This window comes from Monomorium pharaonis, chromosome 11, assembly GCF_013373865.1.
Source record: "Monomorium pharaonis isolate MP-MQ-018 chromosome 11, ASM1337386v2, whole genome shotgun sequence".
Classification (NCBI taxonomy): Eukaryota; Metazoa; Arthropoda; class Insecta; order Hymenoptera; family Formicidae; genus Monomorium; species Monomorium pharaonis.
This window is the reverse complement of record NC_050477.1, coordinates 7055975-7083409: the sequence shown is the minus strand read 5'-3', so window position 1 is coordinate 7083409 and position 27435 is coordinate 7055975. Positions and strand designations below refer to the sequence as shown.

General features: G+C 39.3%; 1 protein-coding gene and 1 long non-coding RNA gene across 6 annotated transcripts in view; one reads left to right on the top strand and one right to left on the bottom strand.

The window, feature by feature from the left end:
* Nucleotides 1–1264: 1264 nt before the first annotated feature.
* Nucleotides 1265–27435, top strand: part of LOC105839276 — a 38285-nt gene continuing 12114 nt past the window's right edge. For 2 of the 5 annotated variants that reach the window (XM_036293617.1, XM_012685463.3), the window contains exons 1-6: nt 1265–1717; nt 5345–5879; nt 12091–12234; nt 14141–14463; nt 14863–15137; nt 15540–16237. In XM_036293617.1, coding sequence (XP_036149510.1) covers nt 5567–5879; nt 12091–12234; nt 14141–14463; nt 14863–15137; nt 15540–16237 — 1753 coding nt within the window. In that variant the 5' untranslated portion in view covers nt 1265–1717; nt 5345–5566. Of the gene's footprint in view, nt 1718–5344; nt 5880–8622; nt 9067–12090; nt 12235–14140; nt 14464–14862; nt 15138–15539; nt 26042–27435 lie in introns of those variants that run through there. The other 3 variants (XM_036293618.1, XM_028191507.2, XM_036293619.1) reach the window with 3 other exon arrangements.
* LOC118647856 lies at nt 1724–7638 on the bottom strand. The gene is made up of 3 exons (XR_004964992.1): nt 7558–7638; nt 6569–6700; nt 1724–2944 (listed from the first exon to the last, which is right to left on the bottom strand). It is a non-coding gene; the product is annotated as an uncharacterized LOC118647856 (long non-coding RNA).

The window sequence follows — 27435 nt, the reverse complement described above, 5'->3', positions numbered from 1 at the left end:
GACATACTTATTCGGATACAGTTACAAAAACCAAAGTAGCAGAAAAAAGTTGTGTTTTTGATTCGCGACGGCGATCATTGTTACGCAATTCGCCGCGTAGCGGTCCATCTCGCGGATTCGCGGAAAGTGGCACGGCCATCTGCTCGGCGAACATGTGGCGGACATAGCGCAAGTCTCATTTAAGTCGGTGAGTATTACCTCGATATTTATAATAACTCGGTATTAACTGTTATACGCGTCCTTGTAATTGCCGAGTGTCTTGGATGTCCGACAACGAGACTGGGAGACAGTATATCGCGTTTGCATGCGGCGGAGGCGTTGCGCCCCGCGCCATCAGCAACGACGCGGCGTGGTCGATGAGAAATTCAGTGATTCAATGAAAAGTCACACGATACTCTATTATATGATCTTGGCATTCCAGTTTGTGGGTTCAGATGAAGGTGTACGAAGGTTACCAGTCATGGATATCTCGAATTCAACGTGAAATTTCAAATTATGGGGTAGCAGCGCGAAGTAATTGGTTACACACGATGCATAAAATACAACCGTTAATTACGTGAGCAAACATCGCGTTCGTGATTTGATTGCCAATCAAAATCGGATGGATTTGCCGGCGGTTGCTGCCCGAGTCGAAAGTTTAACGGGAAAATTGCACGGACTGAGAAGAACCGAGAGATCTAAATCATCTAAGGAACTCCGAAGCGATCCCCCGGACGCCCAATGTATTATTGCACGATATTATTAATTCTGTGGAAGCTATAATGAGTTTATTTTGTATTGTCTAGAAGGATATTATATAATGTTATTGTAGAATATTGTCGAGCAGCGTATCTAAAAGCGTTTTAGAGTTTCACAAGCCTAGAACATACATAGATTCTACGATCACTTTTATGATAACATATTTAAATCATTTCACTTTCAGTTGTTCCATTTCACTGACAATTAAAAACAAGGGATCAAAACAAGAAATTTTAATCACTCGGATTATTTGAAATAGCGCTTAAAATTCGCAAGTGTCTAAAATCATCGACCTATATACGATCTCTTGCGGACTTCGCGCCAAATACCTGGAAATCGTGCGGGAAATGGATCGAGGAAAGCAGTCCGCGGGCAAGTCACGGCGGAAAAAGGAGGAAAAGACTCGGCGACTCGAGGAGAGATTCCCGAGCACGCGAGTCTGCGCGATACAGTTTATTTGAACTGGGGATCCCCACGAGGTGGGGAGACACAACTCGCGGCGTTAGCGCACCGCGCCGCTCGTCTCTGCGGCTTGCCAACTTTAGTTGCACGATCTCGTCCGAGGTGTTGGGGCCGCCGCTCTTCGTCGAGCTCCACCACCACGCGCTCCAATCGACCGGTCGTTCGATTGGTCGATCGTGCCGTGTATGCTCGACTCTACGAAAACCGTATCATCCGCCAGAGTTCTCCGTTGGTCTGGCAACCTAAAATTCTGCTGCGTAATGCGTTCAATCGCGCGCGAAAAAGCTTATCGCGTGACTCCGAATCTTCAGCATCATTTCAGAATTGTTACAGTATCGTTTTTGCGTCATTTCGACATTTCGACTTCGACGACAGCATTCGAGACGGTCTCATAATATCTTTAGGATGTGATGTCGAGTCTTCTATTTGCTCGCACGTGTAAGACGAATGCTTCGTGCAAATTGACGTTTTTTTGGTGGATACAACGGAGCTACGTTAAGTTTCGATGATTGACGAGGTGAGTGAGTAGGATAATTACAACAGTGATTGAGATCGAATCTAATCCGAGTATCCGCGATCGTGTTTCAAAAATCGCAAGAGTAACGAAAATAGAGAGGTTAGAATGGACCATCGTAATCGGAGTTCAAAGTTCGAAGTCGAGTTTCGTCAATGATAAATATTTGTTCTTTCTGTTTATGTCTTCGGACATGGAGCAACGAACAAAGAATAGATTATATTACAAGAAAATAAGAGATAAAAATAGGCATCATAACTTGAACTCATTTTCAGGAAGTATTCCAGATAGCAACATATTATCTAGCAAGGAACAAGTGTGCCAACAGTATGCCAGTAAAATTCATGACTGTAGAGCACATTTCTGGCTATTGTGCGTTCTTTGAACTTAATTTCTGTCATGATGATTTATCAGCCATAACATAACAGCAGAAATAGAGCACCTTGTTATAATGATATTGCCAGTCATTTTCTGATATCTATTACGATATTAAACTGCTCGAATGTTATTAGATTTCTACTAATACAACATACAATACACGTTTGCAATACATGCTCTTGACAAGTTTGGCTGTTTGGAATACTATTATTAAATATTGGCTAAGGTCCACTTGGCTAAGTATACATTTCCACCATACAGATTAACTTTGAGCTGGATTTAATTTTTTTCTTTACCTTCTAGAGAGAGTTCTACTAAAATTTAAAAAAAAATTAAAAGTTAATCTGAGAAAGTTAATCTGTATCAATCTACGTTATTGAAAATGGATATTAATATTGAATGGTTCAAAGCATTCACTTGTAGACCCCAGCTTTTATTATTATACTCTATTATGCTCTTTACATTATGCGCGGAAATCATAATTTAAGTTATAATTCCTAAAAATTATTAGTATAGTACTTGTCTTAGTACTTTATAAATGTGCAAAATGTTAATTAGTAACGATCGTTAATCCTCAATATTGGATTCACAAACGATTTACTTTCACTGAAGTGTTGGAGTATATTAGATCCTCTCACGGAAAGTTCTTATTAACTTATACTTAAATTAAAATTACCTGCTTTGTTCCTGGTATTTAATTAATCATCATATCATTAGAAAGTTGCGCGCAATGCAGAAACTTTCATAAGCTCGATTAAAATCTCCAACGGAGTTACGTGCTTGCTTGGCCGGCACGATAGGTCTTCTGTAGGAAAATTACGTCAGGGACGTTCCCGATGCACACAACGCCGCCTGGAAAACATAAAACATTTGCACCTTAGAATAGCCACTAATGGGTGAATTGCTAAATCGTGCACACACTTTCACTTTGCACGATCTATTATGCACACAAATGCGGCGAGGCTTTTTAACTGAACTCTGCGTGAATAGCTTAATTACTTGATATCGCGAATTCTCGCAATTCGTCCCTCGTCAGGTTTACACGTACTTACATCATGCTCGACAAAACGGACGCTTTAACGCTCAACGTCTATCATACGTGACGAACGTCAGCTTTAAAATAGCAGACAATAGGCGACCAAGTCTTCAGCGAGTAAAATTACAAAAAAAAAAGTCTTGACAACAGATCTCTATTCCCGTCACCGTCTCTTGTAGTTCCTTTGAAAATTTCGATCGAAGCATAATCGTTCGTTATAAACGCACGCATGTAGCAGGAGGTGGAAATGCGATTTCTGAAAAAGATCGTCCACACGAGCGGAATAGCAAGTATTCGTACACATTTGAGACGCATACTAACATTGCGAAGGGGATCCGTAAGACATAAACAAACGACGCAAGAAAATACGGAAAAACGGAAGTTAGCTGCTTACGCGACACAGGGTCGTGGTAATTCACGATACCTTCGTCACGATCGTTTTAGTCGTAGGTAATTAAAACCCCCATTATATATAAAACATCTATCGCGAATAACGAGGAAACGAGCCGTGGGTTCACGAACAAACAAACAAACGAAAAAAGAATTCCCCATTCTCATGTGTATTCATGACCGGAATCGAGAATAATGCCGAAGGTTCCCTCCCGCATCGTATTACTCTCTACATATGTAGAATATTAATTCCCGTCATTCGTATGCGATGTACGCAATATTGCCGCGAATGCGCATAGCCGTGGAATGTCGCAGGTGCAAGTCACTCAAGAAAGTGCATTATGGACTGTATTTATGACAGCGAGCACGAATAAATTATATTCCATGTCGTTCTCGGGGCTGCTAACAGGCACAAATCATCGTTCCTAATTACGTGAAAATCCTGGGGATACAGAGTCAAAGAGTGAATCGGATTAGAGATCGAAAACCTACCTCACTGTAGCACAGAGAAAGTATAACGATTGACCGTAGTGATAGCTTTTTGGCGACCAATATTAACGAGGGAAATAGGTCGAGAGCAAAGTAAAAAATTAACGCTTTCATTTAACGGTACGCCAAGAGAAATTAATCAATTTTTTTTCAATTAGAAAAATAATATTGAGTAATAATACGATGCTTATTAATTAACTATTCCAAGATAAATAGTATAAAAAATTCTTTTTCGATTAGTACAAAATCTGAAGTGAATAAATTTTATCCTATTATAAATTATCCATTCGTTCCGGCATATCTTGTCCTTTTTACTGCCGGCGATGCCGCATTTCTGCCGACTTACGACTTCAAAGGCGGCAGGCGACATTTCGCAAGTAGCAGAGCGTGGTTTACCGTTTTAACATTCCACCCACGTTTCTCCGCGACATAGAGCCGCTTATCTAAAAGACAAACACCGGTGGCGACACACTGGTATGCCACGGGAGATAATCATCGTCATAAATTCATCATCATCATCATCAACGTGCCCGAAGTGTAATCATTCATTAGTTCGCGCGCTTCGCCAGCGCATCACTGTCACGACTGTCACGTCTCGCGAAATGACGAATTCCATCGAAAATGGTTAAAATGACGGACAGAATCTTATTCCGATTTTGCTTTACGTTTAAGGTATATTATAAGCTGGCTGAGCCATATCACCACAACACATCGATTTCCACATTGGAATTATTTGCTAATTATTTACTATTTTTTGCAGAAAAAAATTTTTTTTGCTCCAGCCAAAAAAACCAGTGGCTAGATAGCTTAATATTAAGCTATAAGCTTAATATTAAGCTATAAGCTTAATATTAACCAATAGAAAAAAATCCATGTACATTAACCAAATAAAAAAATCATTAATATAGAAATTATTTGCTAATTATTTGCTAGCCTTTGGTGAGAAAAAAAATTGTTTTGCTCCAGTCAAGAAAAAGTTATCATTTGTAATCTTTTTTTGGTTGGTGCAAAAAAATTTTTTATTATTAAAAGATAATAAATAATTAGCAAATAATTCCTATATTAATGATTTTTTAATTTGTTCAGTGTATATGCGTTTTTCTGTAGTGGCTAGATAGCTTAATATTATGCTATCTAGCCACTACAAAAATTCGTATATAAATTAAATAAATTAAAGAATCATCGATACATGAATTTTTTGCTAATTATTTGCTATCTTTTGGTGATAAAAGAAATTTTTTGCTCCAGCCAAAAAAAATTGCTAGTGGCTAGATAGCTTAATATGAAGATTTTTTTGATCGATTAAATTATACATATGTTTTCTTTTTCAAATTTAGGATTGTGCAACGACTCATCTTCGGACAGTGCCGAGTTTTCATCAACAAGCATGCGGACAAAGAGTAATTCATCTGACTTCTGACATTTGTACGACAAGTTTTCCGGCAACGTGAAACGTATACATTCTATGGTGCGGACTAGTGAAATGTAAAAAAAAAAAAAAAAAGGGAACAGAAACATCGAGTTTGGTGCAAACTTATTGTGAAAAGTACTGTGTCGCGATGTCGTCGACTGGTGAATTTTCGACGTTGTCGAGCGGCGAGGCCACCGGAACCGGCGAGGACTCGTTGCCGAGCTCGAGAGAGGCGACCGCCGAGGCCGCGGGTTCCGGCGGTGGTTTCATGCCACTGCGCGAGTTCTTGGACAGATTCTCACTGCCAAGGGTAGTCAGGGTCGAAGGTGCCGGTGGAAGGCCGATACTGTTGTACAAGCAACAACAGAGATCGCTTAGAGTCACGGCTACGCTGCTGATGCATCGTTACCGTCACGACGTCAAAGTGGGTCCGGAAATAGTCATCCCGGAAGGCTATCCTGGTAAGCACTATCTTAGTACACGCTGCATGTATTTGCTTATACTCTCGTGCTCAACTTACGTAAACGAATTTAGTAAGACTCAAGCAAAGAGGCAGCTTCTTTCTTAACTCTGGAATGCTACTCACATTTCTCTTTCTACATTAACATCACTCTAGGTGAAGAAATTCACATAATTAAGAATTGTTTTACATTTTTCTTACTTTATAGGTTACTAAGTGCTAAATTAAATTAACAATGTCTTTTAAAATGAAAAAGTTATTAAATGTATTATTTTAAGCTATCAAGATTTTTAATAACAAAAAATGTATTAAATTTAAATTGGCATTTGGATGAAAAGTCATTCATACAGTAGCACTCCAAGTATTAAAAACATTTAATGGAATTTAAAAACCCGGTCGTTCGCGATGTTAACAATCGGTCTTGAAATAGGTGTATCGATGGTACGATAGGACTTCTTCGATAATATTAATTATAATTCAAATGTATCTTCTCAGAAATTTACGCGATTAATAGAAATAATAAGTATTTTTCAATTTTAATTAAAAAGATTTATATTTCCAAAATTATGATTTTAAATTAATTCCATTAAATGTTTTTACAACCTGGAATGCTGCAACAGAATAATAGATATATTTTAATTTTAATTAAAAAAAAGTATATTTCCAAAATTATGATTTTAAATTAATTACCGTCACGACGTCAAAGTGGGTCCGGAAATAATCATCCCGGAAGGCTATCCTGGTAAGCACTATCTTAGTACACGCCGCGTGTATTTGCTTATACTCTCGGCAGCCCATTAAATGTTTTTACAACCTGGAGTGCTACAATAAAATAATAGATATTTTTTAATTTTAATTTAAAAAAAGTATATTTCCAAAATTATGATTTTAAATTAATTCCATTCAATGTTTTTGCAACCTGGAGTGCTACAACTGAATAATAGATATATTTTAATTTTAATTTAAAAAAAGTATATTTCCAAAATTATAATTTTAAATTCCATTAAATGTTTTTACAACCTGGTGTGCTACAACAGAATAATAGATATTTTTTAATTTTAATTTAAAAAAAGTATATTTCCAAAATTATGATTTTAAATTAATTCCATTCAATGTTTTTGCAACGTGGAGTGCTAAGAGAAGTAATAGGTTTTTTTTTTAATTGTAATTAAAAAGAATTCTATTTCCAAAATTATTAAATTTTAGAAATATAATTTTAAATTAATTCCATTAAATGTTTTTACAACAAATTAAAAAATATCTATTATTCTGTTATAGCACTCCAGGTTGTAGAAACATTTAATGAAATTATTTAAAAATCATAATTTTAGAAATATACTTTTTTAAATTAAAACTAAAAAATATCTATTATTCTATTGTAGCACTCCAGGTTGTAAAAACATTTAATGGAATTATTTCAAAATCATAATTTTGGAAACATAATTCTTTTTCATTAAAATTAAAAAATACCTATTATTTCTATTAATCGCGTAAATTTCTGAGAAGATACATTAGAACTATAATTGATATCATCGAAAAAGTCTTATCGTATCATCGATATACCTATTTCGCAATATTTTCGGGGAGTTCCTTTATAAAATTATCTATCTGGATTTCCGATCCAGATGGCTAAAGTCGAAAATCAATAAGTCGCATAAATTAAAGGAATTTAGACGCACCTGTTTTTACGACGTGTCGTTCCCTCCACATAACAGGTAGTTGACCAGAATTTCCAGGATGACGTTTCCCGTCAACAATTCAGCAAGTAGCTTCGATTTCGGCAAAATCCACGACGAGATTCACTGTACAACGCATTTTACCCGAGATTTCTCTCGATACCCGAGAAAAGTAGCGACCGATCGCGATCCGTTGAAGTGAGACGCCCGCCATTTAAAAAAAGTAGCGTCTTCCAAGAAAACGGTATTGACGACAAACATGGCGGATGCACTCGCGGCGAAAAAATGACTCCGCGCGATCTGCGACGACACAGCGATCGCCCCCGAACGAGTCCGGAGCCTCGCGTAAATCACACACAGTCTGCATCAGATTCACGTATTGATACACGTACTACACGAGCTCAAGAGAAACGAGATGATTCAATGCACTCGGAGCCACCGAATGTCGATCGCGGAGCGATATGCTCCCCTTTCGTACTCTGAATTCGTACGCTAGTCGGAAACGAGACAAGTTCACGGTCACCTCGCGATGCACACGCCCGCGTACACAACACAATACGATCGATAATCCGATCGAAGGACGAAGGTCACGGAGGACCACACGGACGGCTACGTTACGCCCGCCACCTCCCGCGGCGTCCCGTGGGGAACTGACCCCCACTGCGCCCGGCCGAAATTATACTACGCGTTGATTGGTCGCGAAAACGACGCGGTGACCGTTGACCAACGAGCGCGCTCGCGGAAAATTTTTTGTGACGCGGAGCAATTTCGGCGACGGACGGAAAGGAGATGCGGACCCCTCCGCGTGTCGGATGTACGTCGTCGGCACGCACGTTACGATTCAGCTAGTGTTGAATCCAGTTTGCATATCCGTACGTTAATCCCTGTGTGCCCGTTGTGATTTTCATGCGTTAACATTTTCCCGCGGGCTCGCGGCTCACCTCGTATCGTTTCGGCCAATCGGGCGTTTTCGCAATTGCAGGCGTAGTAATTTCGCCCGGGCAAAGTGCAAGTAGTTCTCATCGAGACGCCGCGCGAGACGGACGTGACGCCGGCGACCGCCGTGTCCTTCGTCCTTCGACCGTGTTGTCGATCGTGATCGTACGCGTGTGTGTTCACGGTAGTTCGTTGTGGATCGTGTTGTCGTTCGTCGTGACGAAGTGGCTGCGGAGCCGCCCCTCTTCCGTTCCGAGTGCCCGCGTATCCGAAGCGACGAAGTTGCTCGCTCTCGAAGTCGGCATTCCGAGAACTTTCTTCGTCTCGACGAGAACGTCTCGTCTCTTTAGAGCCTGTGTACAACCGTCAATCTAACACGGACTGTGTGCGATTTACGTATGCTCGGTCGACGCAAGGGCGAGGACAAGGACGAGGACGAGGGCGAGGGTGATCGTCGTCCCGTCGTAAATCGCGCGGGATCAAGTTTTCGTCGCAAGCACGTCCGCCATGTTTGCCACCGATACCGTTTTCCTGGAAGACGCTGCTTTTTCCAAATGGCGGGCGTCCACGACGCAGGTGCGTCGGTAAGTCACGCATAAATAAAAAACACTTGATATTTTTACTATTGAATGTAGCATTCTTATGTTTTTATAAAGTAAAAAGGTGATTGTCCATCGATCAGCTCGATTAAATTAATGTGAATATTCAGATCCGAATTAATCGATTTAAAAAAAATCAAAATTATCTTTATAATTATAAACAACTGTGTGTGAGTGAGCATCTTTCAATCTACAAAGATCTGGCTTTGTTTACGCGATCGGGACAACTTCCGTGAAAGCCCTCGCGTCTGTGTTGGAGAAAATGTGCTGGATAAATGGCACGCAAATTAGATTATCGTTCCGACGTGCCCACGTGAAATGTCTCACGAATGTCTCCCTTCTCGACTGGAGAGTTCGCGATGCCGTGACATCCGTCGGCTCGCGTCGACAACGTAGAGAACCGTACGACGTGCTCGACGTGCTCCCGCGAGGAAAAACCCGGGGGGATTCCTCGTTTCCCTGTGCGTGCCCCTTTCATCCGCCGCGTACTCTGCGTCTACCGCGAGGTGGATAGGTTAACTAGGAAGCGCACACGCACGCGAACGCACACGTAATTACGTTTTTACATGCGTACGTTATGCAATCGCGTGTCACGCGTCGTGGCCTACGCCCGCGCGATGCGGCGGCGGCGGCGACGGCGCTTACGTGTAAGAAGCTTACGAAGAAGGGAAAGTTTGCGATCCTGTTTTTTTCCTCTCTCGATGCCGTTGCACGCGATAACAAAACGAACGCGTGGTTGCGCGCGAACGTCCGGAAATCCGGCGCATTTCACGACGCTTCTCGTACTTGCCCGTCCCTGGCATGGTCTCGAAAATAATTTAGATTTTGCCGTTGCCTGTGTGTGAACCTACACAGAAAAAAAGAATATTCTTGTTTTGACAATATCTCCAGTTTCAAAACGGAAATCTTGAAATGAGATTATATCGCGTTAAATCAAAAAGATTTACTTGAATGAAGATTTATTTCAAAATTTTGTATAGTTGAATCAAGAAAATAATATTGTTATTTAAGAATAATTTTCTTGAATGGAAAAAAAAATATTGGATAGAAAATATTACATATTTAAATCGAAGATTATAATTTTCTTAAAATAAAATTATCAAAACAATTATCTTTTTAAAACAATACTTATAGTATTGAAATAAGATTATAATATCTTGAAATTCAAGATTTTCAAATTCTTGTAAGATTATATATTGTTGCTTATATATGAAACGAGGATCGCGTTAATTTGAATACATAAGTTTCAGTTTGAGAGTAATTTTTTTTTCTGTATAGCACCCGACTTTTTAAAAATTATAATATTTCTTTATAGAAAACGTGAGCATTTCGTTTGTAGTTGCTTGTATTTGTAAGGATGTGGGAAAAAGAAAGACAAATTGTTGGATGGTTTGATACATCAGGATGGACCGGGACCGTAAATTACTTAAAAGATTCTTGCAATACGTAAATGTCTTTATTTTATTCCCGGTGCGCGAGCTAAGCCTCGCTGCCGATTATCATCCAGCCTCGTTCGCTCCAAATATTGTTTTTCTCACCTTGGATTTTCGAAAACAAGGCTGGCCTCGCTCCGAGATTTCTCACAAATCAATATTGTTATAAGCAAATCGATCGGTGTTCGCAGCGAATATTTTCGCTTTAAATATCGTGCTAAGGATATTTCTCGCACTTGTCTTACATATTAACAATAATTTCGTTTGTAGTTTAATAGAATAAAAAATATTAAAATAAAAAAACTTGCACCCGACATTGAGATATCTTAAGTTTTCTTGCGGGACTCGATTCAGAATTGTAGTTGTTTGTAGTGACTTTCCTTTAGTTTGTAATTGAACCGTTCGCGAGATATAATTCGTTATTACTAAATTGTTTAAATAATTGTATCGCGCGAACGGGGTTCAACCGCAAACGAAAGCAAAATCACTATAAACAACTACAAACGTAAATATATGTTTGTCTTTATTTATTTAAGAAAAGAAATGAAGATAGACACATGCTTACCTGGCAGATAAGTTTACTAAGAAGTTGGAACAACTGACCCTTAGTAATCTTAGGTGCGTGTTACAATCACAGATTTAACGAAAGTCATCGTGGCCAGACGCGGTGTAGAGCGCATAACTCGAGCAACAATTTACGCGGTGACTTAAATTGCCTCTATGAAACTAAATCTTAGGATCTCGTTAGGCCGAGCTATAAACGTCGGCGTTCGTTTCGAGGCGCGGAGAGGCCGCCGCGTCTCGCGCTCGTGCTCGCTCGCGTATTAACAAAGTGGGTCAAATTGACATTGCGATTTCGCAAAGGGATTATTAAAGTTGGCCGTCGGTGATTTTAATGGCGCGCTCGTAGGTTTATGAAACCAGTCTCGCGCGCCGGCCGGTTTTTCTTTCGCGCTATGCGAGAGCGCGCGCGCGCCTCAAAGTGAAACGTGTTTCCACGCGGGCGTGCACGTGCAGCAACGGTAACGTTTGTCACGTTTCGCGCGCGGAATCGAGCGTTAACAAAGCTCGGACAAACGAGAAACAATCGTCGCGCACGATCGGCAACACGTGCCGCGTCACCTCGTGTCCCTCCACGAGAAAGCGAAACGCCCCACGTCGATGAAACATCGCGGGTTTCACGACAAGAAGACGTTCTTTGTTGTACACAAAACACTGAATAATACATATATCACATCTCAAAGTATTACTAACAAAAATTTTATAGATTGTTCTATTATTACGTTTGAGTAAAATTTGAGTACAATCTCTTATTGGTCTTAAAAATTATTTAAGTTTTCATTAGGATAAGAAAGAATAAAGAAGCCTACAATTCTTACATGTTGATGTTTTGTAAAGCTAAAAATCCTTAGTTTTAATCCTTTGCAATAGAAACGTTATGTCTATGTAGAAGAAAAAGCACAATTTTTTCGATATTTTATTCATAAATTTGTTCTCAATTATCTCTCTCTCTCTCTCTCTTAATAATAATAATAATGTCTCACGTGTAATCTTTCTCTATGTCGCAGGCTGGTTCTCCGTAGTCTCCCACAACAGTGGCACCGGAAATGCCAGAGTATACAGGAGAGTCGGCGCCTTGGTGCGCGCTGGAGTACCAGCATTCTTGCTCGCGAAACCAATGCGGGCTTACACGTTGACGCATTCCAAAATGGGTAAGTTACCTTCATCAAATAGCCTACTACCTGTATCATATTGCAGTCGGACTTTAACGTCGATGACATAAATTTCCAATCAAATCTTTCGAGGATGTGAAATATCTCACTTCGATTTAGCAATAATTCGGAATTCATTTTCATCATTTGCATAATTCTTTCCTTGCGTACGCATACTGCTGGCGAGTTAACCGAACGGAGATTACCCACGGTATCTCGCGTCACATCTGGCACCCGTTGAGTTTATTATCCTGACCAACCCAAGTCCGCATTTTCCACGGGCCAACTGTCGCGGCTGCCGGTTATCACCCGCTGCGATCTGCCTGTGGAAACGCGGCCCGCTACGAGGCAGCACGCCGGCTCGTTAATAGCGTAGATTCTTTCCACGAGACACGAGAAATTTCCATTGTAATTCCTTGGGAAAGTAGTATTCGGTGAAATTGCGCGATTGTGTGCACGAATTGGACGAACGGTAAGGTCCGACTCGTCCCCCCCCCCTCTTCCTCCTCCGTTCGCTTAACGGCGCTGTATAATCATTGGCGTGTTCCAACGTCTTTCTTCTAACATCATTGTTTAGACGTAAGGACCCAAAATGTCCTGTCAGCCTCGCGACACGCGTGTACGTACGTACGCAGGCGTGTGCAATAGATCTCTCGTGGATTATTTTCACGATCTTGCGGCGTGACTGACCGTGACACGAATGTCAATGTGTTCGTAATGTGTGGCTTTCACGGCGTACGCTCGTGCGTTTAGCATACTCAAGGCGCGAGGCTTCTCGCGCGCGACAAGCGCGTAACGTAATAGGCACGCGGCCCGGTGAAAGCCCGTCCTCACGGACACGCGACTCGCAAACGCCGCGTGTATACACGGATACAGCTCGTGGCGCGAACGTTACGCCATTACACACCGCCGCCGTCGTAACGATTATGGTCACGGCGGCGGAAAAGGAGGAATTCTCGCGCGAGCGCATCCCTCTCGGCTCCTCCTTTCGACGAGATCCGGATGGGTCCCGTAAGTCCGCGGCGCCGACGTCCGTTATACGCTGCGTTTATTGTCGTTAATTGCTCGCCACCCCGCCTTTTTTATTATACCTGCTCATCCATGCAACGGTACACGATCGATTCACATGGAAATTCGCTAGTGTATTATAACACTCGAATGTCGATGTGATACAGTCAACCAAAACACGCATATTATCCGTCAAACGCAAGTAAAGACTTTTTTTGAGATGCTTTCTTCTAAAACTGTATGCAATAAGAAGACTTAAAAAAATTAAGTTACTGAAAGCTATACTTTTGCAGTGTCAATGGCATCTAGGAAAATACTTTTAAGTGAATAGAAATTATATTGAATATAATGTACTTTATTATGTCAATAATACAAAGATGAGAGAAAGAGAGAGTTGGTGCTTTTCTAAATTAATTTTTACATGTATTATATAATTTTATGATGTATCGACACCTGAAATAAATTGAAAAAAATATTTCTTAATATTTACGAATCTATCGCATTGTATAATACATCTGACAATCTTGTCATTCATACAGATATATACATAAATTAACGAGCTAATTAAACTTACGCACATTATTGATTCAAGTACTAGCAGCAAGTTTTTTTTTACAGTGTCAATAAAATTTATTGACACTGCTATTGAATAAATTATAAGCAATTGATGTAATTCTTTCTGAATTTAACATGGCGACGTATTTAAATACTTTTAATTAATTGCGCTTATAATCTGTTTCCACAAATAATTAAAGTTACCACAGAGATTTCTGATTCTCTTCGTTTTCTTCTAAATTTCTAACAATAAGAAAAGAAATGAATCTGTTAAATCCCAATTGAGTTTTGTTCAGTATTATAGAAATAATTCTATCAAAGTTTGGATTAATTTCTGTCGCAGAGAATGGAAATTTACGGGCCCACTACACAAAGACGACGGTGCGTGCTGGTGAGGTTCTCCGATTGACCGCCGTTTTCCAAGATACTCGCCGGGCCCCGGTCGCCAGTAGCGTGTCCGGAATGGTCCCGGAAAGTAAATCCTCGAGGTCTTCGGAGCGGGATCAGTACGCTCAATGCTTGGACTCTCATGGGCATGAGTTGTTCGCACCGCTCTCGGCTAGGGGCGAGTTCTACGCGACCTGTCAGAGCGGCAGCCTTGACACCGGCAGCGACGCAGTGCTCTACAGGGTTCATCAACTCGCCAGGAGGGATTTACCCCTGAGGGTAAGCCTCATCGCGATATCTTAAAATTAATTTATGTGTTTAAAAATCGATATAAACGGTGCACATAAAGTGGAATGAAAAGAACTGTAATAAAAACAATTTTGTTGTACTATCAAATTAATTATGTAGGACGTACAAGCATGATAATATTGCTGCACAATGTTTTGACATTTTAGCAATTTTAACTTAAATAATGAATATAATTTTTTTAACGTTTAACGTAATTATTTTTAAATCTAAATTTTAACAAAATTATTATTTCTATATGAAGATTACTATAAAAATAAGAGTATTAATTACCAAGATTTTTTTTAACCGTTCGTTCTTTTTACTTTATCTTAACATGCTGTGTTATAATTAATTACCAAAAACAATACGATTCGCGTGTATGGATCTCAGGTGCGTCTAGTCGCTGGACCCTTACCCATACCGTTGCCGCGAGATTACAGCGGCCTGATGCAGTTGGAGAACGCGACCAGAGGGCCAATAGTCCTCGGGTGCGCAGTACCGCTGATGCCCGAAAGACCCTTACCTAATACCACGGTGCCGGAACTTCTGGAGCTTGTCGCGACCGGTCCAACCGCACCACGGGTGAAAAGGGCACGACTAGGATGCCCTTCGGAAGCAAGATTGCTCGCTTCGCCAAAAATGCAGCGATTACTCTCGGCTTGCAGGTAAGAGTTTTAATAGCATTAAAAAAAACATTGTTTATACTATGTGTTACAATTATGTAACATGTGCGGGATTTTTTAACACAGATTTCAAAATTAAAATTTTAATAGATAATATTATATATGAAATATGATTTTGTACACAAAATTAATTTGTTCGGAAAGAAATAAAATTAAGGAATTCTCAATGCAGTCGCCAGATATATATTTTATAAAGAACTAGTTAATCTAAGTTGTTTCTAGCATTTACATTATTAATCTCTACGACTAATAAAAATATGATGCATTTGATTCTTAACGCGGTTGAAAATTTTTTTCCATTGTCTTTTAAGTAATTTATTACATTATGTATAAAATAAAGGATAAGATGAAACGAGAACGATGTGCTTTGGTATTGCTTTATAGAAGAGCCTTAGATCAAAGGGCAACTGAACCTCGAGTCGCCCCGCCAAAACCGGCATCCAACAATAGTCAGTTGAAAGAGCTGCATTTGAAGGAAATTAAAGCAAAGCCCGAGACGAAGCCAATATTACAAAGCTTGAAAGAGGGCTTAGAGCATATCAAGAAGACGACAATTCGCGACCGAAGCAACACCCGCAGCGCTAGTAATAACCACAGCTTCCTCGATAGAATTTCGAGGATAACGCAGGGTAGTAAAAGCAGAAACCCGGCGAAGAAATCGGCATCTTTCACGTTTGCCGTGCGACCGGAAATTGGCATGCGGTCACCAGAGAGATACGCCAGTCTGGAATCGGAAACGAATCTGATGCAGGCATCGTGTAGGCAACAAGTGCAACGTTCAATCTCAACAAGTGTCCTCGAGATGCAGACCAGCAATCCGGACATGGATCCACCGTATTCCAAGGTGAGAGATAGCCTGACGCCGTTGCCCCCGACCCCGCCGCCAAAATCGGAAGAGATCTATGCCGAAATATGCGAATTGGTCGGCGGCAATGGTTTGTTGCGGGATTCAACGCAGGAAGAAAAACTTTCACCGATCGGAGAAAACAGCACCAGAGAACGAGATCGGGGCTATGTGAAGCTTGCGTTGTCCCATTCCGAGACATCGGACGTGTCGGCGAATACCGGTGACGACGAAGAAGGTATTTACAATACTGTATGTTGAATGTGCGCCTTAAGTAGCCGCCGACTCGCGTTTATTTCACACAACCGAAGAGGGCGAAAGATATAGTGCTCTTTTCGAAAAAGAAAACGGGGAGGGGGGACGAAAGTACGATGTATCGATCGCGGACGCAAACGAGTTGACGAGGATCAGGATTTACGAACCACCGTCAAGAAAATTGCTACGCCAACGATTTCTTTTGCCGCGAACGCGAACGTCCACCATAGGGTATTGCGCGGAATGATTTACAAGGCTGTTGACCGAGGAAAATGATCCCGTAATTACGGGCCCCGCTGCATGTTGCTGCAGCGGATGTAGCGGGGCACGCCGACCGGCGATAGCACGCAGCATTGCTTCGTGGCTTCCGTCATTAGAGAATCTGTCGTCTCGCAAGAGGCGTGTTAATAGTACCGGACTTTTACCGTGATTACCTCGGTCACGGCCGCTGAATGACGTTGGTATCGTAAAATCTGCTCAAGAAGTATCCATTGATACATCATTACAAACTATGATTCAATAATTCATTTGCAATAATGAATATGATATCGATAATTTAATCAAATAAATCTTAAAAATTAACGCAAATATTTTGTTATTTGGTAATACTAAATCTAATAATATTTGATAATATTAATTTCTTTTATTTAAAAAGGTTTTAACTTAAAATACATAGAAGTGTCTTTTTTCGAGTTTAATAAACTATAAGTAAGGTAAACCGAAGTAAATCGGATCATAGGACGAATCAGAATAAATAAAGATTAAGGTTATATTCTGATCAAAACTTTTATTCGGAGTGCGAGTTGTCATAAACGTAAAAATTTTATTAATCAATCTTATCTTGAATTGATAGTGAAAATACACTTATTTTAGAGGTATACTTATAATTTGTCAATCAGTGAACTAAATACATCTTTCGATAATTATATACTAATTCTGAAATAAAAAATTATTGAAAGTCAGTGGATATTAATTAATTATCGCAGTTATAAGTATACTATTGCAAATCAGTGAAAATACATTGATTGCAATTTGGGGATTAGGATACTTTTTCTTTTATATTTTTATAGTATTTGGTTATCTCAGTGCTGATTTTTCTTTATAAATTACAATGTTCTTTCTCCAAGACAATTACGCTATTTAAAATATGCATTCCATATACGCGTTCTTTAATTATTGACAGTCTCTTTCATTAAAAGTCATTTCAGTTCTCTTTTTTATTCTTTTCTATTATTCATTTCTTTAGGGGTAACATTTATCTTCCTGTCGCTTATTGCCAAAAAGTCGTAATTTTAGTTTATATCGCTTGTTTAGGAAATATTTTAGAAAAATATCATTATTCTATTGTAGCACTTCAGCAGGTTGTATAAACATTTAATGAAATTAATTTAAAAACATAATTTTGGATATGTAATTCTTTTTAATTACAATTAAAAAAATATCTATTATTTTTATTAATTGCGTAAATTTCTGAGAAGATACATTTGAATTATAATTAATATTATCGAAGAAGTCCTATCGTACCATCGATATACCTATTTCGAGACCGAGTTTCGACATCGCGAACAACCAGGTCTTTTGCAATAGTTATTTTCGACATCGGGGAGTTTCTTTATGAAATTATCTATCTGGATTTCCGACTCAGATGGCTAAAGTCGAAAATCAATAAGTAGGTCGCATAAATTAAAGGAATTTAGACCTGTGTCCACGGCGTGTCGTTTCCCTCCATATAACAGGTAGATGATCAGAATTTCCAGGATGACTGTGCGCGACGATGATTTCTCTATTAGTAACAGACGCACATTTAAGGCATCGACAGCAATAATCAGTCATTGTCTATCCACTGTCCAATGGTCCATTGACTAGTACTCGCGACACTTGAATCTTCGTATTTACATTTCGTCGAATTCGACCCGCGCAACAGTTTTTTTTAATTTAAAAACATAATTTTGGAAATATAATTCTTTTTAATTACAATTTAAAAAAAACCTATTCTATTGTAGCACTCCAGGTTGTAAAAACATTTAATGGAATTAATTAATTAAAACAAATATCTATTTTAAATGTTTTTTGCAACGATTATTCAAATGGCTTATTTCAATTAAGCATTGTTCGTAATTTCTTCATATGTGTTCTTGATTGTATTAATTGGTTGTACATCCCCTTGGATTTTTCGTTTTTTAAGAGAAATGAAAAATTTGTCTGAAGTTTTAGTCCTAAAATGTCATTTAAAAACTTACCGGTATTGGTAGAACAAAATGCATTAAAGATGAGAAAGATTTGTGACAGGCGTACAGAGATGAAACATTTATCTCGCCTATTCTAGTTCAACATCGCGATCTCAATGGCATGCACATACAACTTGGCATAGTCGCTGCGTGTAATCCGACAGAACCAAGAGTCAGTGCAGTCATTTCCGAGTCGTTGATACAAGAGACGAGCGGCGGTAATGCGGACTTAATGCGATCAAACGAGTCCACCACCGCTTTGCAACGCGGACGGGAGCGAGGCCACCGCGACCGGTGTGATTACCGGTAGTAGGTTCGATGAGTAGTAGGAGAGATGAGTACGTGTGTACGCGATCGCGTACTTAGCGCGGATCGGCGAGCGACCGGCCGGTCGGCTGCGAGTCCGGTGTACGGCCAACGGTGCCTCCGATCACGTAATCTGACTAATCGTTTCCGGTTTCGCCGGCGCGAACTTACTTCCAGTATTATGGCCACGCGAAGTAATGTTAGACCATCTCCGCCTGTTCGCCGAACAGGCACTGATGATACGCCTCACTCGCCATACGAATCTGCACGGTTCACTTGGGACGATCATCCCGGAAAGATCGACTGGTAAAAAAGGAAGAAAGAGAGAAAAATTAATCCGTAAACAATATCTCGGAAAGGTAGAGTGAATTGATATAAAATGAAAATTTTTCACGGCATTTTTTAACTTGCAAAGAAAGACAAAACATGTAAACTTTGGTCCAATCGGTTTGTCACGCTTTTTTTTTCTAGAACTTACATTGTTTTTAAAACTTTGTCTACTTTCAGTATTATAAGTTGGACTCTTATTATAATAATTTTAATAAATCTAAAATCCCAGGATCTTTCGGTGGTCTTTCTAATAAATGAACAAAAATAGTAATTCTAAAAAATTAACATAATTTTTATTAACATAAACAATTTCTCCTGTTTTTGGCATAAGCTTGCATTTATAAGTATAATAATATATAAGTATAGTAATAGATACAAAATAGGTCGCGTTCGCTTTTGTGCTGAAAAAATCATTTTCTTACTTCCTTTTTGCTTTGTATCTTTCATTATATTATTAAAGATAATTTTGAAAAATTAAAATAAAAAAATTCTACGAGCATGACAATGATTAAGTTTATTTCAATTTTCAAGAATATGCAAAACATGTTCTTAACATTGTTTTTTGAAACATACATAATATAGAAATTGTCGTCCATTTATGGCACACCATTCGCAATAATAAAGTGGAAGTGAACCGTCTATGTCAAATGAAAAATGGTCGAGGCAATATGTACAATAAATATTATGATAGTACCTCAAGAGCTCTGGGTGCGGGCTTAGGAATCGTCTCCTTTGATTCTCCCGACATATCGGTGCGTTTTTTCATTATTACATTTAATTTTTTTTCATTGTATCGCGTCTTTTTATTAAAGGTAATGTCCCTTGATTAGAATCGGTGTAAAAAAAATATTTTCTTTAGATGTTTCTACATCAAGATGACTTGTCCGTTAAATTTCTTTTCACGACAAACTCTGGCAATGGAATAGATGCATTTTTCTTTAAAATGCCTTGTTTGTTTTGATTAACTTTTACTTTTGATATATTTTTCCAATTATTATAGGACATATAATTTCATTTCATTCTATCATTAACAAACTTCTTTTTTTACATCTTGGCCAATCAGAAGGCTCTATCGCGATGTTTTTGCTCGTTTTTCGCCTATTATATTGTCGATAGCTTTATATGGTGCATTCGACTCTGCATTGGATTTTGTACGGAAATCCTGATTTATTGAAATATTATTGTCAATGGCTCGATTTATAGGCTAACTAAACAAAAATATAATTCTACTTACGTAGTGCAAGGAGAATAACTCATTTCACTTGAGTTTTTGTTCTTTTCGTTCTGGTTTCTTTTTGTAAGTCAAATATATTCGCTATCATTGGTCTCAAGAGCAGAGTGTTGTGAGCGTTTGCTCGGAACGGGAGTTCTTCCTGAAGGTAGTTTGGGATTCGTTCTGCTTTAGGAGTTAGGACCTGAAGGGTGAAGGTTCGGCTCCTGGTTATTAATAAGAGAAAACACTCTCTGTTTGTTTGATAAACTTTTATTATTGCTTGTGGTCAGGCTTACACTCAGCTGTTGCGCGTACGGTATCAGGTATCACTCGCGATAAGCGACTCGTAGTAAAGCGACGTAGCTCGGACGTTGTTGAATTACTCTCTGCTCGATCACGGCATGGTCGTGCTTATATACAATGGTTTCTGGCGCAATTTTGGGGCCAGGCGTTGGTGGCTTCCGCGAGGCTAAGCGTTTCGATATTGGAACGCGGTAGCCTTGCGGTTCGATTGTGCGTAGGGCTTTATTTCTGGGGCGATACGGAACTGCTTCCGAGCGTGATGTTGTAAGCTCACGGAAGTTGATTGGGACTTCCGTGAGCGCGGCGAATTCTTATGTGTCTTTCGAAAGAGGTGCTTCTCGCAACATCTTTCGAAAGATGATGCGTTTCGCAATTACAATAATATATGGTTGTAAATCGGCTTACAAGAGCCAGTATTAGAGGATGTAAATCTAGTTACTCTAATGGGCAGAAAGAGATGAGGTTAATAACCCATGTTAAGGTTATAATTTATTACAATTGATAACTAAAAAACAAATATTTATAGATATTGTACACGCGCGGACAAAAATGCCCGGCCATACATATGACGTTAACTGTAATAACTTGTATGTAATAACTAGATACGTGGTTAATTGAATGGAAATTTTTACTAAAACTTTCAACTAATGCTTGATGGTTTATAATTTAAGATTTATCGATCAATTGAAGTTTTAGATTCAAGAAATTAGCAATACTTTTAAAATACATTCCACGTAATTACCGCGATGATCCACGTTGATGAGTTCTAATGGTTTTTCTTGGCTAGCGCTCAATTCCTGATATTATAAGATCGCAAGGTCACGCTGTGCTATAAGTAATAAGGGAAATATACAGAGTTGCGATTCTTTCCGGCAAACCGGTCACGAGGATCCCTGAGGGATATTACACACTGCGCATTGTGTTGCAATGTCAGAATAGTGCACGAGCTCACGCGTGTGCATTCCTTCGAAAGCGAACAAAGTGCAACGGTTAGGCGCTAACAATACTCGTATAAACATACCAGCCATTCTATTAGCCATCTTCGGTTTCGCGGCGAAACGCAACATGCAAAGTATACTGACGCCTGACGGCTACAAGTCAACCGCGTATTGCTAACGAACGCGTTTGCATTGCAAGTAATTGCAAACTGACAACACAATCTTCTTTTGATGCATATTTACTTTTGAAATTTTTTATGAGCTGGAAAAAGCTCATTTTACTAGCGCTGCTAGTAGTCTTGTATAGATGTAAAATTTTTGTTATCGCTTTGATGATTGAATCTATGTTAACGATCAGCGTGGCGTTAATCTTTTGATGATGGTCGTATAACTGATATGTACATCTTCTAAGCGTATAAATCACATCGGACTACACTGTATCCTGGCACATTTATCTCACTGTCTTCTCTGGTATTAATCTGGATATTCTGATAATGATTGTAGGATTTATCTTCACCAAAATCTGATGTTGCATCATCTCCTCATGCGCCAATAGACTTTGCGCATTTGTATTTGTTCCTCTTCCTTCTGTGGTTGCTATTTCTTTTTGGCTTCCCATCCACCTCTTCTCCTCTTTGATAGCCCTCTTGTATGTCGGACATTCTGGATCAAGAGCATCATGTTCGTCATTTATTGTCAAATTATATTATATATAGAGAGGGAGAGAAGTGCCCTACTAACTCGTCTCCCTTTCCCCCTTTTTTAAAGGATATTCTCACCCAGGGCTTCATAAGCAGTCAATCTTAATGTCTATGATATTTTCATTCTTTCAGTATGCTTTTTTACAAATTGCTAAATGCATTTACGAGGATTATAGATATTGTACTCAATAAAAATAATTTCCGAAGGAGAGATACACTTTGCGTCCCGCCGTGACACGATATGACATGTGATTCGATATTTATCAGATTCAGACAACAAAGTAAGAAAAAGGAAAGAAATAGAAAGACACAGACAGAAAGAAAGAGAAGGAACCAATGGTCGGTCCAGACGACTCACTCTCTCGCGCGGACGTAAGCGTGGGACGCGAAGGTCGACGACCCGACATCGCGAGAATCTCGTCAAGGCCGCGCCGAGCGGTCGAGCGTCACGAATTTCGCGCGATTATGTGAACGTCGACTCGTCCGAGTCCGGGATGCTTAAAGTATCGATATTCCACGCTTATGCTTTGATTGCAAGATGAAATAAAAATTTATTTACTTTATTCCGTAATGGCCGAGGAAGATAGTAATCTCGTAATTTCGAGATATGTAATATCTAGCCGCTACATTTTAAAATCAAGTCTTTCTCCGTTGTCGATTCTCGGCCAGGGCACGAAATATATTGTACCTGGGTCGTTTGATAAGTTTGTTAATTTTTTTAATAAAATGACATCATCATTTATTTGTGTGTGTGGCCGTGTTTGATTTTGTTGCGTTATCTCTCTCTACCTTCACGGGTCTTTTCCAGTGGAGGACGACGACGCACGGTGTGACGCAGTCAAGAGTAGTTTGTTTTTTTTTCCGCACACACGTCTTTATTATATGCCATCATCTTCTCTAATACGATTTTTTTTCCTAACAACGCTTATTAAGTCAACGTTCAATTTTTACATTTACTTGTCTTTCCTACGAAGTTACTAAACTTCACGTTTTTAAAGTATCTTTCATTAGAAGGATTATCTTCTAAGGCTACAGTTGTGGTAAAAGCTGCAGCATAAATTCCGCAACTTATATCATCTGGTTGTGTATCAACTTGTTCAAAAATTATATCTTTTTGAGTTATTTTTGAATGTCAATGTTATTTAAACAATCGATTAATAACGAATTTAAAAAATTTTAAGGATGTCACAAATCCGCTTGCGGGACTCGATTATATGTACAGATAAACTGTCATACAAGTGAAGTTGGCGTTCATAAAAAAATATACATTGTTAATGATTGTTACAATTTCTTTTAATTTTTACATTGTTGAAAAAGGAAACAACTTATTATCTTATATAATTTTGATAAAATGTTGCTTCATGCACTTTACGTTTTTAAAATATGTTTTATTAGAAAGATTGTCTCTTAAAGTTACGTTAGAAAGAGAAAAATTTTTTTAATTTTTCCACATTACTACCACCTTGAATGATTTGGTTTTCCCATCGTTGTAATTATCGTATCGATATAACTTTTTAAAATTTTTGCCTAACTTTTTGAAGCGATCTTGGTTTTATTTTACCGCTTTTCCAGTATTTCACAACTTGTTTTTTATAGTCAGTTGATATTGTTTCTTCAACTGAATCGCAAGTAACTTCTTCTGGAAAATAGATTTTCGCTTCTCTAATGAATCAACTTTTTCCGCTTCTGGAATCTCATACTCATTATAAAAATGTAAAGTTTTTTCCTCTTCTAATTGAAATTGTTTTTCATTTTTTTATTTCTAACAGCATACGTTCAATTTTTACATTTACTTGTCTTTCCTACGAAGTTACTAAACTTCTTTGTACTTAAGGATCTGAAAGATGTTCCAATTTTAATCTGGCCATTTCTAGACACTTAGAATGTTTGAGTATATATTTGCAATCTCTTGTCTTAAGCGTTCGGTAAGTTTATTAGACTTTATTGAAAGCTTTTCAAATTTTAATACCTCCAAAGGCTTAACCAATATATCTCTCATTTTTCTCTGAAGTTATTATGTAGAAACTGGTGTAGGTTGATTAACACCGTGGTTTTGTATGTAAACGTAATGTTTATTGTTCGGAAAGGAATATATAATGATTACTATGTAACATTAATTTAATGTTGTGTCACTCGAATACAATTTCACGTTCTATGTATTACCGTTTATGTATCGATGCCCGGGCATATCGATCGACGAACGAATTAGATTGCAAGGGAGAAGGAAAGAGTGAGAAAGGAAGAAAAGAAAATCTAGTCCCAAGACGAATAAAAGAATAGAGGAAAACGCTAGAAGAGGCAAGCTGCACGCTAACGTATTTTAGTTACGCCGATCGCGGGTAGGTGGTCAGAGACATACGGCCGTGAATAATGCCTTGCTTGTATTAGCATAACGTCTGACAATACTTTTTTTTTTTCAATGAACCGCCATGAATTACAAATGCACGGACGTCAGATTGGCGTGGGACGAGATTACGTCGACTGGAAAAGGGAGACTCGTTCGTTCGTTCGCTCGCGCGAGGCAGAGCGGCGAAAGTTGAGATATCGTTTTATGAAGACAATCTGACAATCTCTGATAAACAGCCGAAGGTAAAAAAAAAAACAACGACTTAAAACGTCAAACGGTAAATTTCGTCCTGTTGAGCTAAAGCTTTTTGCACAGTTCGTGTCTTCTCCTTTCTCTCTAGTTTTTACTGTTTCAAGTAAAAAACTCTGATCTTCTATATCTTCTTCATTTTGTGTTATATCATAATTCTCAGTGTGCCTTTACAATCGTTTGCTAACGAAGTCCGCCCTTAATCTCAATGCAACCCCCGTTGCACGCACCAAGCGAGTCGTGTCGGAGTGTTGTGGTTAATACGCTGAACGGATTAATCGCCAAGCAGCCATGAATGCACGCGCATAAGCACGCGGATTACACAAAAGTATAATCTGCATGAAAATGATTTTTCTAAGACTAAACATGCAGGGTAAATTTGCAGCCCGCAAGGACATTCCCTTGCTGGCAGAACATGGCTTCTCTTTCATATGCGGATTTAAAGCTTGCTCGCTGTTAGTTCTTCAATTAAAAAAACAACCCTGACTACATATTTACATAATTTATACTTTATCTCTCCTGTACGCAGATATTTATTCTCACCAAATATATTGCGTGTTACGTCGTACGCGACGACACATGCTGGAATGATCAATTTTCATGTTTCCGTCTAGCGTACACCAATACCAAAACGTTGACCTTTTCCTACATTTTGTTCAAATGTGTACGTCGCTCTTCTCGCGTACTGAACTTTGTATCTCGGTTCGTTTTGCATCGCGAAGAAATAAAACTTCATCGCGCGTCGCTACTAATCGATAATGAGTATTTACGTATAGAAGGTATGGTTTGGTGCAGGCAATGCTGGGAGCCTGGATGGGGATTACACCTCTAATCTCGCGCGCCACTAGCTTTAACACTGCGCCTCCTCCTTCATCGTCCTGTTATTATTAAAATTTACACAAGCGGGATATCGTCGCCGCGTGATGTTGCCGCAACATCTGGTATTACTTGGCGTAACTTTATTAACACTTTTTTAGAAGAGGATTTCCGTGAGTAGAGCCGCGGCCACGACTGAAACCCTTTGACCTCTTCGCCCGGGATCGTTTTCTTTCACGTCGTGCCGGATCGAGTTGTCTATCAGCCGCTCATAGACCTGGGGCTTTATACGCTCGGGTCTCCGTCTCTCCGAGTCGTAAGAAAGAAAAAAAAAGCGGACGTATCTTTACAGCCAGGTAAATACATCGTGAAAGCGTGCTCGTGACTTCATTATGACGTGGGCGTGCCACTTTGAAAAAAAAAAAGGACCGGCCACAGTTCACGATGGTTCACCGACCGAAATTACGACGATTTTATCGGTTTACAATACAATATTGTATTTTTCTCGTGAAAAATGTGAACCTATTTTCTCATTCAATCGCCCCAAGCGCTGGGGCGGCAAGGTTATTCTATTAAATAATCTCGATATTTTAATCTGTCTGATTTTATTAACTCAAAGTTTGCAATTTATCTGACACTCTTGGCAATAAAAGTAAAAAATTCTATACAAAATTAAATTTTTCTATCTTAAATTATATAAGGATAATCGCAGCAGTTTAATGCGAGATTAATCTTCTAAAGACTTTTTTTCTTATTTTTTATGCACAATATAATTTTTAAATATATTTTTCAAGAAAATTCTCACGCGGCATGGCACCTTTTTTTCGCAAACTCTCATCAGGTGATGTTACGTTTGAACGCTTTAGTGACGCGCACTTAACGAGTTTATGGAGCTTGAAGCTACCTTTGCATGATAATTAAACGCGTCTCGATAAATAACAAAGAACAACATGTTCGCCGGTGCTCCGCAGCAGCACTTCTCGGTCGGAGACCATTCGTCTTGACCGGGCGATTACACGCAGCCCCAAGCGCGATTTAAGTCACTCACGGAGTGTTGGAGTTTCAGTAGTGGGTGAAGAAGAGGAACGTTGAATGTTAAACGTTGTCGGGCGGAAGTGTCGGCCCGCGCTCTGTGCCGGTTCCAAGCATAACCTGTTGATTTATAACCAGAAATACGTCGCAAACGCTCGTATATACGGACTTCCACGCGGACTCTTCACATCCTGTGCTCTTTCGCACACTCTCGTTCTTCGTCTCTTTCTCTCTCTCTCCCTCTCTTTCTCCCAACATCCATACGTCTTCCGCGCACCTCTGAGATTTGCATAAATCTCGGAAACGCGAGGGAGGCGCGAAATCGAAAGTTCAGCCTAGCCGTCCCGCCGGTATTAACCGCGAGGGGCGTATTCCCGTGCCTTTTACGACCGCGAGCCGCGCCGCGCGAGAATTCCACCCGACGCAAAGATGATCGCTTCTCGGCGGCGCGGGCGCGAGGAAGCCGCCGCGCCGCTGCGTGGAAGACGTGTTTTATGGCGAATAAAATCGAAGCGATTTCCGATTTTATTTCCGTCGTATATATAGAAACAATGATCAGACAATCCCGCGCGCGAAGAAACACGAGCATCGGACTCTTATCGCTCGAATTTTGCGCCGTGAGAATATAACATATATTCCTTTAAAAAAATGTAATACCGGACAGTAGACATTAAATTGTCTAGTAATTAATACTTATTTTAAGTATTTTAAGTATTAA